The sequence below is a fragment of the Rhinopithecus roxellana genome, chromosome 13 (genome assembly GCF_007565055.1).
Source record: "Rhinopithecus roxellana isolate Shanxi Qingling chromosome 13, ASM756505v1, whole genome shotgun sequence".
NCBI classification, from domain to species: domain Eukaryota; kingdom Metazoa; phylum Chordata; class Mammalia; order Primates; family Cercopithecidae; genus Rhinopithecus; species Rhinopithecus roxellana.
The window spans coordinates 22786868-22802486 of NC_044561.1; the positions used below are offsets into that span (position 1 = coordinate 22786868).

Here is a 15619-nt window from a genome sequence, read left to right on the forward strand (position 1 = left end):
ACTTTGAAAATGTGTTTTTTAGAAATCCAGACTTGCACTGAACCTCATTTTTCCTCCAATGGGCTGGAAGCAATGAGGCTCTAATTCCAAATAAATGTGAATGTTGTTTTTTCTTTCTTTCTTTCTCTTCCTTCCTTCCTTCCTTCCTTCCTTCCTTCCTTCCTTCCTTCCTTCCTTCCTTCCTTCCTTCTTTCCTTCCTTCTTTCCTTTCTCTCTCTCTCCCCTCCCCCCCTCCCTCCCTCCCTCCCTCCCTTCCTTCCTTCTTTCATCTTCTTTCTTTCTTTTGAGATAAGCTCTTGCTCTGTCACCCAGGCTGGAGTGCAACAGCACCATCACAGCTCACTGCAGCCTCGAACTCCTAGGTTCAAGTGATCCTCTCACCTTAGCCTCCCAAGTAGCTAAGACCATAGGCACACACCACCACACTTGGCTAATGTTTTATTTTTTATTTTTATTTTGAGACAGGGTCCTGCTATGTTGCCTAGGATGGTCTTGAACTCCTGGGCTCAAGCAATCTGTCTGCCTCGGCTTCCCAAAGTGTTGGAATTACAGTGGTGAGCCACCGCACTCGGCCTCTATTTGTTTGCTTGTTTTTTTTTTTTTTTTTTTTTTTGTCTGTTTTTTGTTTTTTTAAATAAATAGAAATCATTATTTGTTGAATGACTTACCACTTGCCAGGCAGAATGCTAGGAGCTCAGTGAGGTGTCAGCACTGGTGCTTAGTTGCTCCAGTTTCTATGTGAGCATGCTGGGGCTCAGAGAGGTACAGCATCCTGCCCAGGGCCACTCAGTATGGGGTCTAACATCATGTGGGTGAATTTTGGGCAAGAAGGCAAGAAAACAGAGAGCGGGAGGACTGTGCTGGAGACAGGGCCGAGGGACTCTCAAATATAATAATAGTACTTACTGGTAATACTATTACCAGCATTACCGGTATTACCAGCAAATACTATTATTATATTTGAGAGTCTCTCCAGAGTGGCAGCTAGTATTTATGGGGTGAGGTCAGTCCCTGGCACTGTGCTAAGCACTGTGCTTGCATTGCCCCCGGGCCCTCCCTCCTATGAGAATGATACTGTCTCCATCCCCATTTTGTAGATGAGGAAATTGAGGCTCAGAGGAGTGAATTTCCCCAGAACTGACGGGCTGTGCTGTTACATAAGCACCCTGGCAACGCCGCCATCAAGAGGAAGGTGCAGGCTGAGCGACCGGCCCTCAGCCCCCCGGGGCCTGTCACATCTTAGCAGCATACAGGTCAGGAGTGGCCCGGGGGTGTGCAGGGCTGCATCTGTCACAGGTCACTGGCTGCATGGCCGGAGGTGCCAGGACAAGGAGCCTAATCAGAGATGCCCAGGCCTGGTGCGAGGAGCCTGCTCTGTCCATCCTGCTGTCCGGGGCTGTTGCGCACCACCTCATCCCCTCCTTCAGGGCCAGGGACAGTCCCCAGGACCCAGCTTCCTCCCGCATTTCCCGGTCCTGCCCCCAGCTCCTGGCAGCCTGGTTCCGATGATGTCCTTGCAGTCTCTCCTCCATGGAGCCCTTGGCCAGTTCTCAATCTAAATGACAGCTGCCCTCAGCCAAGTCAACTCGAATTAATTTCCGAAGGTTTCCAGGGGCCTGGCCCAGTCTCTCACCAGACTGCACTGCTGCAGCGGCCAGCGCGAGGCCTCTGCTTCACCCTCGTGGGGCCTGGAAAGGGGGGGCCTTGTAGGGCCCTCCCACCCATCATGAGTTGGGGGGCTGTCTTTGCACCTGGCTCTGTGCCCAGGGAAGAAGGGGAATGCAGGCCCTCCCTGCCCCCAGGAGCCCCTGTCCCCGCCGTGTGCTGTCTCCTGTCAGATGGGGGAAGGTTGCAGCTGAAACTTCAGTGACATCAGTGGTGAGGGAAGAAGCGTTGAAGGGGCGGGGGGCTGTCGGGTTTTGTCCTCAGCTTCTGTGTCACCCTGGGAAGTTCTCATCCCATCTGCGAGCCTCGGGTTTGTTTTCTTTTTCCCCAAAAAGTGAGAGAGAGAGAGAGAGAGAAGAAGAATTAGAAAGTAAGAGGGAGGGGGAGAAGGAGAGAGGGAGGGAGAGAGATATGGATGGAGGGGTAGAAAGAAGAAGAATAAGAGAGAGGGAGAGAGAGAGGATGGATGATGGACAGAAGGAGGGTGAATAAGAGCAAGACATGAGGGAAAGAGAGAGAGAGCAAGAACAAGACAGATTGAGAGGAGAACGCTTGCAAGAGAGAAATTGGGGGTGGTGGTGGGGTGGGAGAGGTTGTGCCAGTCACTTTGGCCAATGATGTTTCCCTTTTTCATGCAACTTTGATAAAAACCACACACGGTGACATCAGACATCTCTGGTGTGGCCTTGGCTCTGCGGCTGGCTGGCTGTGTGACCCTGGGCCTGTGGCATCACCTCCTTGAGGCTCAGTTTCTTCTGCTGTAAAATGGGCTAGTGTGTCGGGCCCTCTCTCCCGCTGGGTGTTGGAGTCATTCACTGAGGCTGACTGAGCCTGCAGGGCATGTTCACGGTCACACCCTGGAACGGACTGGCATAGAGACGTGGTCTGCTTTCCTTTTCCCTTTTCTCGATTGCACGGTGACATTATTGCTGGAAGTTGTCATTGATGGGGGTGGAGAGAAAGGGCAGGAAGACACAGGCACAGGGCTGGGCCAAGGAGTGGCTAGTCCCTTGGGCCTGCTTCGGGCTCTGCGTGGCCCTGGTGGGGTGCTTGAAGTGTCACTCAGGCTGTTGGCCACTGTCCCTCAGTCCCCATCCTTGGGGTTGTGGGTGGTGGTTCCTTCAGCTCAGGTCAAGGTGTCTCAGTGGCCTTTGCTTAGGGAGAACTCCTGGACCAGCCTCTTGCCTATATCAAATGTAAAATATTTCTTTATTTTTTTTAGAGACAGGGTCTTGCTCTGTTACTCAGACTGGAGTGCAGTGGCATGATCCCAACTCACTGCAGCCTCAATCTCCTGGGCTCAATAGATCCTCCTGCCCCAGCCTCCCAAGCAGCTGGGACTACCAGCATGCACCACCATGTCTGGTTAATTTTTTTTTTTTCTTTGAGATGGAGTCTCACTCTGTGGCCCAGGCTGGAGTGCAGTGGCATTACCTTGGCTCATTGCAAGCTCTCCCTTCCAGGTTCAAGCGATTCTCTTGCCTCAGCCTCCCAAGTAGTTGAGAATACAGGAATGCACCACAACTCCCGGCTAATTTTTGTATTTTTAGTAGAGATGGGACCATGTTGGCCAGGCTGGTCACGAACTCCTGACCTCAAGTGATCCGCCCACCTCGGTCTCCCAAAGTGCTGGGATTGCAGGCGTGAGCCACCACACCCAGCCAATGTCTGGTTAATTTAAAAAAGCTTTTTATAGAGACAGGGTCAGGCTGGTCTCGAACTCCTGGCCTTAAGCAATCCTCCCACCTGTACCTCCCAAACTGCTGGGATTACATATGTAAGCCACCACACCCAGCTGAAATGTGAAATCTGATTGCCCCAGAGGGACAGAAGGGATTTGTGGGGAGGGTTGTACATTTACCCAAACCACTAGTCATTTTAGTGACTTGCCAAATAGGCCCAGAGAGGGGGATCACACAGCAAGCAAGGGGACAGAGCTAAGATGAAAATGTGAGCCATTCATTAAAACATTTAACAAATACCAGGTGCCTACCGTGTGCCAGGAAGTAGGTGGGAGCCACATGGGCATGTTTGCCCTCAGGGTTTCCAGGCCATTGTCACTAGAGGGATTGTTATCCCCTTCTACAGATAGGGAAACTGAGGCTCAGCAAGTAGACCCGCCCAAGATCACAGAGCTAGTGAGGGCCAGAGTTGAGATTCAGACCGTGGTGGGCTTTGAACTCAGACCTCCAAGCTCAGAGCTGAGACAACCTCTAAGCTGATGCGTGTCTGGGAGGGTTGGGGTGGGGGCCAACCGTGAAGTTTAAGGTTTGCTGTTTTCCCGCTTGGCTGGTGGCCATGTAGACCCTCTTTCTGATCTCTGACTTCTGGCTGAGATTTGCTGTTTCTGCCCCTGAGCCCAGAGTCTTTGAGTTTCCCAGGCCTCATCTATCTTTCTATGGAAGGGGACATGGCCCAGGGATCAAGTGTGCACAGGCAGCCAAGGCAGGGTCGTTCTTGGGGTTGTGGGGCCCCGCAGATGGGTTCTAGTTGGGTCGTGGGGGCCAACTCCACAGGGGTCAAGTCCTCCACATTTCTCAGTGGTGGGTTCTTGGAGACAGGTCTTAGCGCTGCAGTCAAAAGCCTGTGACCACCAAGCACGGTGGCTCACGCCTATAATCCCAATGCTTCGGGAGGCCGAGGCAGGTGGATTGCTTGAGCTTATGAGTTCGAGACCAGCTTGGGCAACATGGTGAAATCCTATCTCTATAAAAAAATACAAGAATTAGCCGGGCGTGGTGGCGCACGCCTGTAGTCCCAGCTACTTGGAAGGCTGAGGTGGGGGTATTGCTTGAGCCTGGGAGGCAGAGGTTGTAGTGAGCTGTGATCACGCCACTGCACTCCAACCTGGGTAATAGAGCTAGACCTTGTCCGAAAAAAGAAAAAAAAAAAAAAAAAGCCTGTGACTGTACTTTCTACTGGGCAAGACTGTCTACTCCTGTGACTTCTGTCTGCTCTGATAGCTGGTAGCATTTTCCTGGGCACCTGCCTTATGCCAGGCACAATAGAACCTTATCCCCTTCCCGTTTCACAGAGAAGGAAGGTGAGGCTCAGAGAGGGAAAGTGACTTGCCCAAGTTGAGCTGCTGGGAAAAATGCCAGGGACGAGGATACAGACCTTGGCCATCTGACTCCAAAGTCCCCCGTGATGTTTTCTGTGTTTCGTGGCCTGTTGGTGAGGGGCCCTGACCTCAGAACACCCCTCTGCCAGAGCGAGATGTGTGAGCATGTCCCTGAAGCCAGCCAGGCTGCAGCAACAGTATCATTACCATCATGGTAGCCAGGGCCAGGGTGCCATCTGCCAGCAGGGAGAGAAGTGTATGTATCTCAGAGTAGGGGCATTGGAGAAACATCGCCATGGGGCTGACAGTCAGGTAGGATGGCAGGAGTCACCTGGGGTGAGGAGGGGCAGGTGCTCTAGGCAGAAAAATCCGCAGCAGCAAAGGTGTGGAGGTGGAAGGATCAGGACTCTGTTGAGGGAATGAATAGCTGGGGCTTGCAGTGCGGGAGAAAGCGCTGAGAGATGAGGTTGGAGGTCCGAGAGGGAGTCGGGCTAGGGCATGCAGAGCTAGGAGGTACTGGGGAGCCATGGAAGTTTCAAGCAGGAGAGAGGCCTGCTGTGGTTGCTTCAGGAAACTCCTCCAGCTCACAGGTTTGGAGGGCAGTGTGCAAGCAGAGAGTGAGGCAAAGTGGCAGCTGCAGGCAGGAGATGGTGGGTGTGTGGGCCAGGGTAGGGCAGTGGGGCAGGAGAAAAGTGGGCAGACTTTGGAGGCAACCTCTTCCCTCCTTGGTTCCTGGGCTGACTGTGGGGGATGGGGAAGAGTGAAGAGTGACCTGGAATGCCTGGGGCTGGCTTGGATGCAGTGGCCCTGCCCTTCTAAGGAGGTGAGGAACACAAAGGCTACCAAGGTCTGGGGGTCACAGATAAGTGTGTGTGGGGGGCTAAGGGACTCCCAGGCTGTAGCACGAAGGCTCCAAGTGGTGGTGGCTCAGCCCTGTGGCCACCAGACCTGCCTCAGCTTCCAGGCCCATCGCCCAGCCTCCCAGTTGAGTGGCAGCTGTCACAGAACCCAGTGTCTCCCCGCACCAGGTCCAAATAAAGGAAAAACCAAAATACATTTCCCTTTGTCGGAATCCAGCGAGGGTGAGTTGGGCGAGAGTCATCCGCTATTGTGTGCTGGGGCCCACACTGCTTCTTACATAAGCTCCGAGTTAAAAATACGCCCGGAATTCTCATTCTCTGGCTCGGCCTGGGATTGCACCCTGACCCCAGCCTCGGCAGCTTCCAGCACCCACAGGGACGAAGAAACTGCCCCATGGCACGAAGCTAGCACATGGCACTTCTAGCTCTGGCTGCCTCCAGTGCCAAGAACAGTAAGAGTGGGCTGGGCGTGGTGGCTCACGCCTGTAATCCAGCACTTTGGGAGGCCGAGGTGGGCAGATCACTTGAGCCCAGGAGTTTGAGACCAGCCTGGGCAACATAGCAAGGCCCCATCTCTACAAAAAACAAAACGAAAACCAGAGGCTGGATCGCAGGCCTGGCTCTGCCTCTGACTCCGTGTGACCCTGATCAGGCTCTGACTCTCTGGACCGTCTTTCAGTTCATCTGTAAAGAGCAACAGTAGTACCAGGTTAGGGGATTAGAAGGAAAAATGTGGCCAGGCATGGTGGCTCACCCCTGTAATCCCAGCGCTTCGGGAAGCTGAGATGGGAGGATTGCTTGAACTCAGGAATACAAGACTAGACTTGGCAACATAGTGAGATCCTCATCTCTACAAAATAAATTTTAAAAAATTAGCCAGGTGTGGTAGTGCGCACCTATAGTCCCAGCTACTTGGGAGGATGAAGTGGGAAGATTGCTTGACATCAGGAGGTTGAGGTTGCAGTGAGCTCTTTTTTTTTTGTGCCACTGCCCTCCAGCCTGGGTGACAGAGCGAGACTCTGTCTCTAAAAGAAAAACAGCAACAGCAACAACAAAAGAATGGTAAGTGTCAGAGCAGCTACCCTTTTTTGACAAAGGGCTCACCATATGTTGAAGGCTTTCCAGCTATCATCTCACTTAATCCTCCTAGCAGCCCGTGAGGTAGGTTCTCTTATTCTTCCCATATGACAGAAGAGGTTGGCACCTGGCCCGGGCCATGCTCTGGGGGAGTACCCAGGGAGCCCTTGATATGGGCAGTTGTTGGGCTCTGTCCTTCCCCCCAAATACACCTGGCTTTCCCTCAGGTAGGCAGCGGGGCAGGAGGTGGCTGGGTCAGGAGTCTCCTTCCTTGGGGCTCAGTGGTGGAACTGTGGCTGGGAGAACCACCGAGGCAGCCCTTTGCCTGGTGTGGGAGGTGGCAGCCACCTCCGCCTGGCTCACGAAGCCTGAGCACGTGGCTCACCCACATTGGAACCTGGTCCGGGGATTTTAGTGCAGAGCAGGGTGATGATGAGGCCTGTTTTGCTGACTTTAAAGAAAAAAAGAAAACTCGGCCCCCTCTATGGGTGGGTGGCATCTCTAGAAGCAAAATTTAAAATGCAACATCCCCAGGTAAACGTCCCCTCTTTTCTATTCTCCCTTCACCCCAGGCACAGCCTGCAGAAGGGTCACTCAGCCCTCCCTGGACCCAGCCCTGCAGGTCCCCGCTGTCACCTGCAGGCTGGCCAACAGCATCAACAGGCTGTACTCAGAGCCAGTGTTGGCAGGAGTGCCCCACGTGCTAAGCATTTTGCATGGATCATTTCACTAAATTCTCCTAACTGCCTCCATGACGGCCGGTCCTATTATTTTCCCCATTTCGTAGAACCAAGGTTCTGAGAGCTGAAGTGATGTGCCCAAAAGTTTCTTGCTCCACGAATGGTGGCCGCTATCATTGTTGAACCTTATAAGAGAAACGGAGTGACTTGAGTTATTCACGCAATTGCTTTTTTTGGCCCCTGCTCCTGGTTCTCTCCTTCCCTTAATGGAACTTACTGTCTCCATTGTGGATGGAGAAGTTTGGAAGACGGAATCCGACGTAGGTCTTGTGATTGCAGTGGGGTGAGCAGGGGGCAGCCTGAACCTCTGCAGCATGATGACCAAATGAAATGCTGTGGTGTTCAGGGCAGGGGTGATGGGGTAGCAGGAAGAGGTTGGAAGATCAGCGAGGATTTGTGCCATGAAGAAAAGCTGAGAAGTGCTTTTGGGAGGAGAAACAGCAGGGGTGTCTGTCTTAGCTCTGGGCCTTGACCCTGGGCATGGGGCGTGAGGTGGTTCTTTCTGACCATAGCTGTCCTTAAAAACTGTCCTTCAGTCTTTCCTTGCTGGGCAGGCGTGCCCATCAGTCCCCAAGAACCAGAGGCCCCTCCCCTGCCCCCCCCCACCACCCCGCCCCGTGCTGCCTGATTCAGGTGAGGCACACAAAGGGTTATCTGTTTTGAGACAACGTTGCCCCAGCCTCTGGGACTGACCCCCCAACATGTACGTGGTATTACCAGTCTCTTGTGAGGTCGTACCACGCTGCTGTTAGCCAGACTCAGCAGGAATCACTATCCCCAAGTTGCAGATGAGGAAACTGTGGCTCTGCAGACAGGAGCTGCCCAGGTACAGGGCATTTGGGATTCCACCCTGGCCTGACCAGCTGGGAATCCTGGGCTGAGAGGAGAGAGCCACACCCCTAGAGCTGGTGACCTGACCCTGGGTGACCCCTGAGTAGCTCCTGCCCCTTAGAGCCTCAGTCTTCTCATCTGTCAAATGGGGATGAAGGGCGCTTCACAGTCAGTGCACTGGACCCAACTGAGGGCCCAGCATGTGCAGGATCCAGAGGTGAACAGGCCAAACCTGTCCCCTCTCCACATGGCCACAGTCTGATGGCGAGGCTGATAATCAAGTGGAAAACAGAACAGCACCCACTGGGTTCTGTGGTGTCTGCCAGTGCCGGGCGCTGAGTGACTCCAGGGTCTCCCTCAACCCTGGGAGTTTGGTAAGGGGGTGGTTTTATCTCTGGGTCCTGGTGTGGGGGCTGGCATGCTTGCTGCCTCAAGGAGTGGAGACTGAGGGCCTCTCTGGAGCTGGGTCCTGGTGTGGGGCTGGCATGCTTGCTGCCTCAAGGAGTGGAGACTGAGGGCCTCTCTGGAGCTGGGTCCTGGTGTGGGGCTGGCATGCTTGCCGCCTCAGGGAGTGGAGACTGAGGGCCTCTCTGGAGCTGGGTCCTGGTGTGGGGCTGGCATGCTTGCCGCCTCAAGGAGTGGGGACTGAGGGCCTCTCTGGAGCTGGGGCAGGCCATGACTTGAGGCAGCTTCCGTGAGACTGATTTATCGGCAGCGACTCGGCAGCCCTGGGGAGCCGCGGTCTGAGGGCGTGTTAGGTCCCCCTAGCTGGAATGAATCCGGCAGGAGGATGAGTTTGGTCATGCTTGGGTTGTCAAGAACTGAAGAATAATATTCTCTCTTAAAAATATTCCCTGTGGATACCAGACTGGTAGGCTCTCTTGCTCATTCTAGGCGGAGGCTGGGGAATCCTGCACCCATGCTTTGTGACATCTGGCAAGCCTCTCACCTTCTCTGAGCCCAGGGTGGCCCTGCCAGGGTGGGGAGAAGGGTCACCCCCACTAATGGGCTTGCTGGGGGATGGATTTAGATAATACATGGAAGTGTTCAGTTGTGTGCCTGGGACACCCTCATTAAGTCCACCCCTAATAAGAACAGCAATGGTTTCTGGCATTAGTGCACCGCACGCTGATGTCTGTAACCTGGGGATGAAAGCATCTTTAGAAAATCTGGCCATTTGGGTCTGTCTTACCCATCGCTTGGCAGACGCAGCTTCCTCTGCCCGGTGTGTTGCTCAGGAATTTTCTTTCACCTTCTGGGTGCTTGCAGCGCCAGAGCAAAGAGTTTCTCTCTCCTTTGGCAAGGAGCTTTATCCCTCGGAGTCTGTTTTCTCATCTGTAAAGTGGGCACAAGCATTGCTATGTTCATTCCTTGAGATAATGTGTGCAAAGTTGGGGAAGTAACCCCCTTTCAGATTTTCTTTCTTTCTCTCTCTCTGTGGCAGATACTACTTCCCTCACCCCACTCCCGCCAATCCAGATCTTGCAGTGCTGGAGTAAAATTCCTTTGGAGACATTAGGCAGGGTAGGGTGGAGGGGTCACTGGGAACAAGGCAAGCATGGGTTCAAGAGCAAAGGTTGGGGCACTGTGCCTCAGTATTGCCAGAATCCAGGGCCTGCCATGTTCCTGGAAACCCTGCATCTGATGCCTTAAGCTTCCTGGGGTACCTTCTCCCCAGGAAGCCCTGGGTGGGGTATTAATAGCATCCAGATTTCACCACTACGAACTAGCTTTGAAACCTTGGATTCAGAACCTCAGTTTCTCCTTCTGTGAAATGGGGCAAAGACTCCTGTTTCATGGCCAGGAACATGCCCACCTGGCTGGGCCCCAGGAAGTAATGGGGCTTTAGGGGCTTCTAAGTGGCTGCAAAGCCCCCCTCACCCCGTGACCCTCCCAGATATGAAAGACAGTCCCAGCAGCACTGTTTGGGGGTCTCTCTGTGTGTCAGGCCATTACAAGGCCCCAGGGGAGATGACGTCATCCCCATTTTACCAATGGGGAAACTGAGGTCCAGAGAGGGAGCATGGTAGAGCTTTGGCCACATTGTAGTGGGGCTGTGACTCCAAAGTGACTGTGCTTTGGTCACAAAGAGATACTGTTTCCTGGCCTCACTCTCAGCTCCAGGAGGAGGGTGGGGACAGTGTCTGTCCTGTTCCATGCTAGATCCGCAGGGCTTGTACCATGCCTGGCATATAGAAGGTCCTCAATAAAGGCATGTTAATTGCATGAATGAAGGAAGTGGCCAAGGAAGGCGCCTTCCTCCCCAGCTCCGGCTCCTCCCAGCATGCAGATCCCAAAGCAAGGTGTCTCTGGGGCTCCAGGGTGGGGGCCCCAAGCCCAGTTAGTCATGGCCTGTCCTCAACTGCCTGGGCCCATCCCTCTGGGAGGATTTTCTCTGCACGCAGTGGCTCAGCTCCTGGGGGAGGCCTCCTGCTTAATCCCAGAGGGCAGGGCGGGCGGGTGACTCCTGCCTGGCACAGGGCCCTTGGCTGGGCTTGCACAGAGGATTGAGGGCAGGCCGGTCATGGAGTTCAGTATCTGGGTGTGCTCCCGCAGCTGGAGCAGAGCCCCCCACCCCCAATCTCAACTTTTTTCACTTCTACTGAGGCAGAAATTCAACATCAGCCCATATTCAAAACCAGCTTTCTGTCCCTTCCAGGCTGTGTGACCGTGGGCATACTCTAAAGTCAGACTCTAGGAAATGAGAATAATGAGACTCTTCATTGACATATGGCAGGTCTCAGGACGGAGCCAGTGGTCACATGGTAGCCGTAAATGAGAAGTCCTGCAAATTGCCTGCTCTGGTCTAATTTATACTAAGATGTGAATGGTTGTCAGACTACTTTCTCCTCAAGCATGTCTAACACAGACATCCCTGTGATCTGTGGTGCTTTCTGGCATTGTGTGACTCAATGAGAAGGGGGATCAGGGGATTTTCATTAAGGGTATGGGAGAAGAATAGACTCCCCCACCCCAGGCACCCAGAGTCCTTTCATGTAGCAGCTGAGAATAGTGCTTTTGTGCTGGTCTGACTGGGGAGCTCAGATTCTCTGTCTTTCCTGCTCTGAACACTTCACCCTCTGTCCTTGTGAAGACAGCACTTTACAGTTTATACAAACACCTTGTACATATCAACAGCCTAGTTGACTAGCCATCATAAGGAGGTGCATGAGCCGGGCAGACACCCCCATTTTCAGAGGAGGGGACTGGCCTCGGGTCCCTTTGTGGAGCTAGAACTGGATTCTCTCAGCTGTTAGGTTGGAGCTGTGTGACCCCAGGAAAGTTTCTGTGCCTTTCTGGGGCTCAGACTTCTCATCTGTAAAATGGAGTATGAGAAAGCTATGGCCAGAGCATAGGAGGGAATGAAAGACATAGGCAGGTGTCCTGAAGGGCTCCTCCTCTCCCATGTCCCCACTCTCAAAGTCACTTCCATGGAGCCTCAGCCCCTGCACACCAGTGAGGGGCAGAACCTTCAGAGGTGGGAAGGGGCTGAAAAGGGAGCAATTGGAAAGTCCTGGGGAGTGCTTTGGGCTTGGGGAGTGCTTGAGAATAGGGGAGCACTTGGGGCTTGGGGAGCTGTGGGCTTCTAGTCTTTGTGACTCAGCTGTGCCAAGCTGGGTGTCCACAGGCACCTTCTCCATCCTTTGTGCTCCTCTGGGAAGGGTGCTGTGACTCCACACTTTCTCCTATGTGACTTGGGGCAAGTCATTTTCCCTCTCTGAGTCTCAGTTTTCTTAGCTATAAAGTAGAGGTGATCATCCTTACTCTTGGAGTTGGTATGCAGTCTGGCACATTTTAAGAAAGTTCCCAGCTCATGGTAGACCCTGAGCAAATGTCTCTCCAGAGGATGACACACAAACAGGCTGTGTTCTGGACCCAGACAATCCTCCCCTCCACCCTTTCACGGCATGTGGCGAACTCCTACACATCCTTTGATGCCCAGTTTAGATGCCCCGCCTCCAGGAAGCATTCCTGACTTAGATCATGTCCAGTTAATCTTTTGGGAACTCTGGTGCATCAGAGATGGGCAAACTCTTGAGTTTATCCTGCCTCACTTTTCTATTTCCCAGTGGGGAAACTGAGGCCCAACAGGGTGGGTCTTCCCTTGGCTGAGAGCTCACAGATGAATCAGAGGTAACAGCAAGAGGATTCGAAACAACATCTCTAGATCCTCCGGGACCAGCTTTAGCCATGGAAAGAGGGCGTGGACGGTGCCTCTCTTGTATGCCTCTGCCACTTTGGCCCCCATTATGGTGTCCCTCAGAGATGAGCGTGCCACTAATGTCCTCTCTTCCTTCTCTCTCCACAGCCCACGACCTCCCGGCAAACAAGGCCTCAGCAACCCAGCCTGGCAGCCACTTGCAGTGCCTGTCTGTCCACTGCACAGATGACGTGGGTGACGCCAAGGCTCGGGCCTCCGTGCCCACCTGGCGGTCCCTGCATTCTGACATCTCCAACAGATTCGGGACATTTGTGGCTGCCCTAACTTGAATGACAAGAAAGACCCCCTCCTCTACCAGGCCCTTTCCCTCCCCTTCTCTGTCTCCTTCCCCCTCAACCTGACCCCACCCCTCTGTTAATTTGAAAGGGCCACTATTGCTGAGTGTATGATTTTTTTTTCTCTCTAGGTTGGTACCTGCTTAGTGGCATATGGACCGGAAAGGGTTAATTTAAAATCGGGGGGGAACCTCAAAAGTTTTTTTAAAAAAGAAACTTGTCTGCCACAGTATGTTACCAGTGTTAACCCTTCTGCAGTTAGCAAACTTTTGCTTAAGCCTTTTTCCTCTAGATACTCCCCATGTTTCGGTAATCTTGGCATACATTTTTTAGATGACCTCTTTCTTTGTTTTATTTTCATGCTGCTGTATGTCCAAGTATTGTTATTTCATAATAAGACAAGAGTTGCTTTCTTTTTTATTGTTTTTCCTTTTCTTACCCCCTCCCCTTTTATTTTCTTTTTGCTTTGTTCACTGCTTATTAAAATGGAAATCCTGGAAAATAGTAGTTCTGGAATATTGCTGGGTGAAAGTCAAATTGTCTTCACAATATTATATATTGACACCCAAGTGTCATCAGTTAGGCAGGAGCCAAACAATGAATGCCCCCTTTAGGTATTCCGCCTGGGATTTTGTTTTGTCTATTCCCTAAGAAAATATATTTTCGTTCCTGCAAACACAATGCTCAGCCTTCAGTTCCTTTCCACTTGGGTTCTCTCTTCTCCTGCTGGAAGCCGCCCCTCTCTGCGATGGACGTGAGGACGTGTCCAGCTTTGCTCTGTGGGAAGGAGTTGGAATGTTCGACAGTAGTGTTTTCTCTCCTTTTCTGGGCCTCCTCGCAAATGCCCAGGCCCTGCATTTTCACGCTGTGCTAAGCAGCCTTTGGTCTGCATGGGGGATGGTGTGCTCCCAGCCTGCAGTCTTTGGAGCCAGGCTGCTGCCCTTGCTGCAGTCAGGCCAGCTGTGCCTCGGGCGCTGGAGTTGGAGGAGGCTGAGTTCTCAGCCCTTTCCCTTTTCTGAAAGCTGTTCCTGGCTGGGCATCCCAGGGAAGAAGGAGGGGACTGTGTGTATCTCCTTCATCTCTCCCATTCCATCCCCAGTCCAACCTGGGCAACCCCAGCCGTGGGAGGGATGAGGCACCCTCTTGCTCAGCCTGCTCAGCCTTCTCTGAGCCTGGGTGTCTTTCTTTGCAGGGATCTGCAGACTCCCGAGGGCTAGAGGACAAAGAAAGAGAATATAACAAAATGACTTTGATTCCTACGCCTTTTAGTTTTGAACCCTGGAATTCCTCTGCCCCCTCCCCAACTTTTGATGGAATCTCACCCTGTTGCAAAACTAGAGCCATGTCCCAAAGCATCTCACAAAGGAATAACTGCTTTGAGCAGAGATGAGTGGTGGTTGGCATGGACACGCACCTTTGGGTGCTGTTGATGCCTGCAAAAGCCGTTTATGGCTTGTGGTGGGGGTCACATAGATTCCCGGGTGGGTTAGACAAGAAGTGACTGATACCACTTCACCCAAATCGGTGATGGTTATATTTAATTTCAGTTATTGTTATCGAGCTTGTCTTACTAAAACCCTCCACTTTGAGCTCCTCCACCCCCTCCAGGTCCTCAGAGTTTGCAGATCCAGGCTTTTTTTAGCAAGTGACCTGAAGGCTCTGGGCTCACCATACAACACCCACATTGTTTATTTCAAAGAACTTTTCAGCAAAGGGAGAGGAGCTTTCAGAAAAACCTCACTCCTTCCCCTCCCTTCTCCCCTCTTTCCTTCTGCCGGCCCTTTTGGCTGGGGTCTGAGTCTGCGGTTCTCGCCTGGGCAGTGTTGACCTGGGGCAAAGCCCGGCTTCAGAGGGCAGACAAAGCAGGTGACATGAATTGATCAGCGAGAAAGGTATGAGCCGAGGCAGTTCCTGCGTTCTGCTACAAAAGGAATGGAAAGGGAAGAGAATTTTCCCCCACCATGGGCTGTGGGAGAGTTGACTGTATTCTGGGCAGAACTCCATGATACCTCTGATTCTGCAGTGTACAGCTGTTTGAGAGCTTCATCATTTTACTTTTGAAACAGGAATGATTTCTCCTTAATTGCTTAAGGCCGGGGAGCAAAGTGTCTTAACTTCTGTCTTTGACTTTCCCAGCGTTGAGTCATCAACACTTTGCCAATTAGCTCATGGTCCTGGCAACCTCGGAAACCCCTGAAGTTTTACAAACTTTCTCGCTCCCCACGACCCCCAGAATGAAACAGCTTTAAAAATAGCCTTAAGCAAAAGGATGTTATTTCATTAAATTTGGTTTAATGGAAAGAATAAAAGTAAATGAAAAACACACTCAACACACTAGACTCCGAACACTGGTAATCAGTACTGCATAGCAAACTCTTTAGAAAAGAAAACGAAAATGTTATTGCACATGTAAAATATGAAAACTTAACTCTGCTGTGTGTTAGGCAATCCTGTAATCTTTTTTGACTCTTAAAAGAAATTCATTTCTGAAATGCTTGGTTGGAAGACTGTGACAATAGCTCATGAAATTGAGTGTTATTTTTTTCTTTCTTTTTTAAAAAAATATGTAAAGTGCAGTCTTCTGTATTCCTGCATATTGTATATACCTGTATATGTTTTCCTGAGCAGTTAAATAACAATAAATATGACGTTAATGGTGACTGTGGTATATTTGTGGGTGGGGCTTGCTTGCTTTGTTTTCCCCCAACTCTATCCCCTTTTTACATCAATCTCTTCAGATTCTATAGGATGTAGGGGTGTAGGTTTGGATGCTGTAGTGTGTGTGTGTGTGTGTGTGTGCTGATGTTGTTCTAAGTTGGGTCATTTCAGTATTTCTCAGCCTTGGCACTATTGACATTTTGGGCCTGTTAATTCTTTGCTGGAGTGTA

General features: G+C 52.0%; 1 protein-coding gene across 1 annotated transcript in view; it reads left to right on the forward strand.

The window, feature by feature from the left end:
* Positions 1-15391, forward strand: part of MN1 (MN1 proto-oncogene, transcriptional regulator) — a 53395-nt gene extending 38004 nt beyond the window's left edge. The window contains exon 2 of the mRNA XM_010375575.2: positions 12544-15391. Within this exon, the coding sequence (XP_010373877.2) occupies positions 12544-12725 (182 nt within the window). The 3' untranslated portion in view covers positions 12726-15391. The remainder of the gene's footprint in view (positions 1-12543) is intronic.
* Positions 15392-15619: the final 228 nt, after the last annotated feature.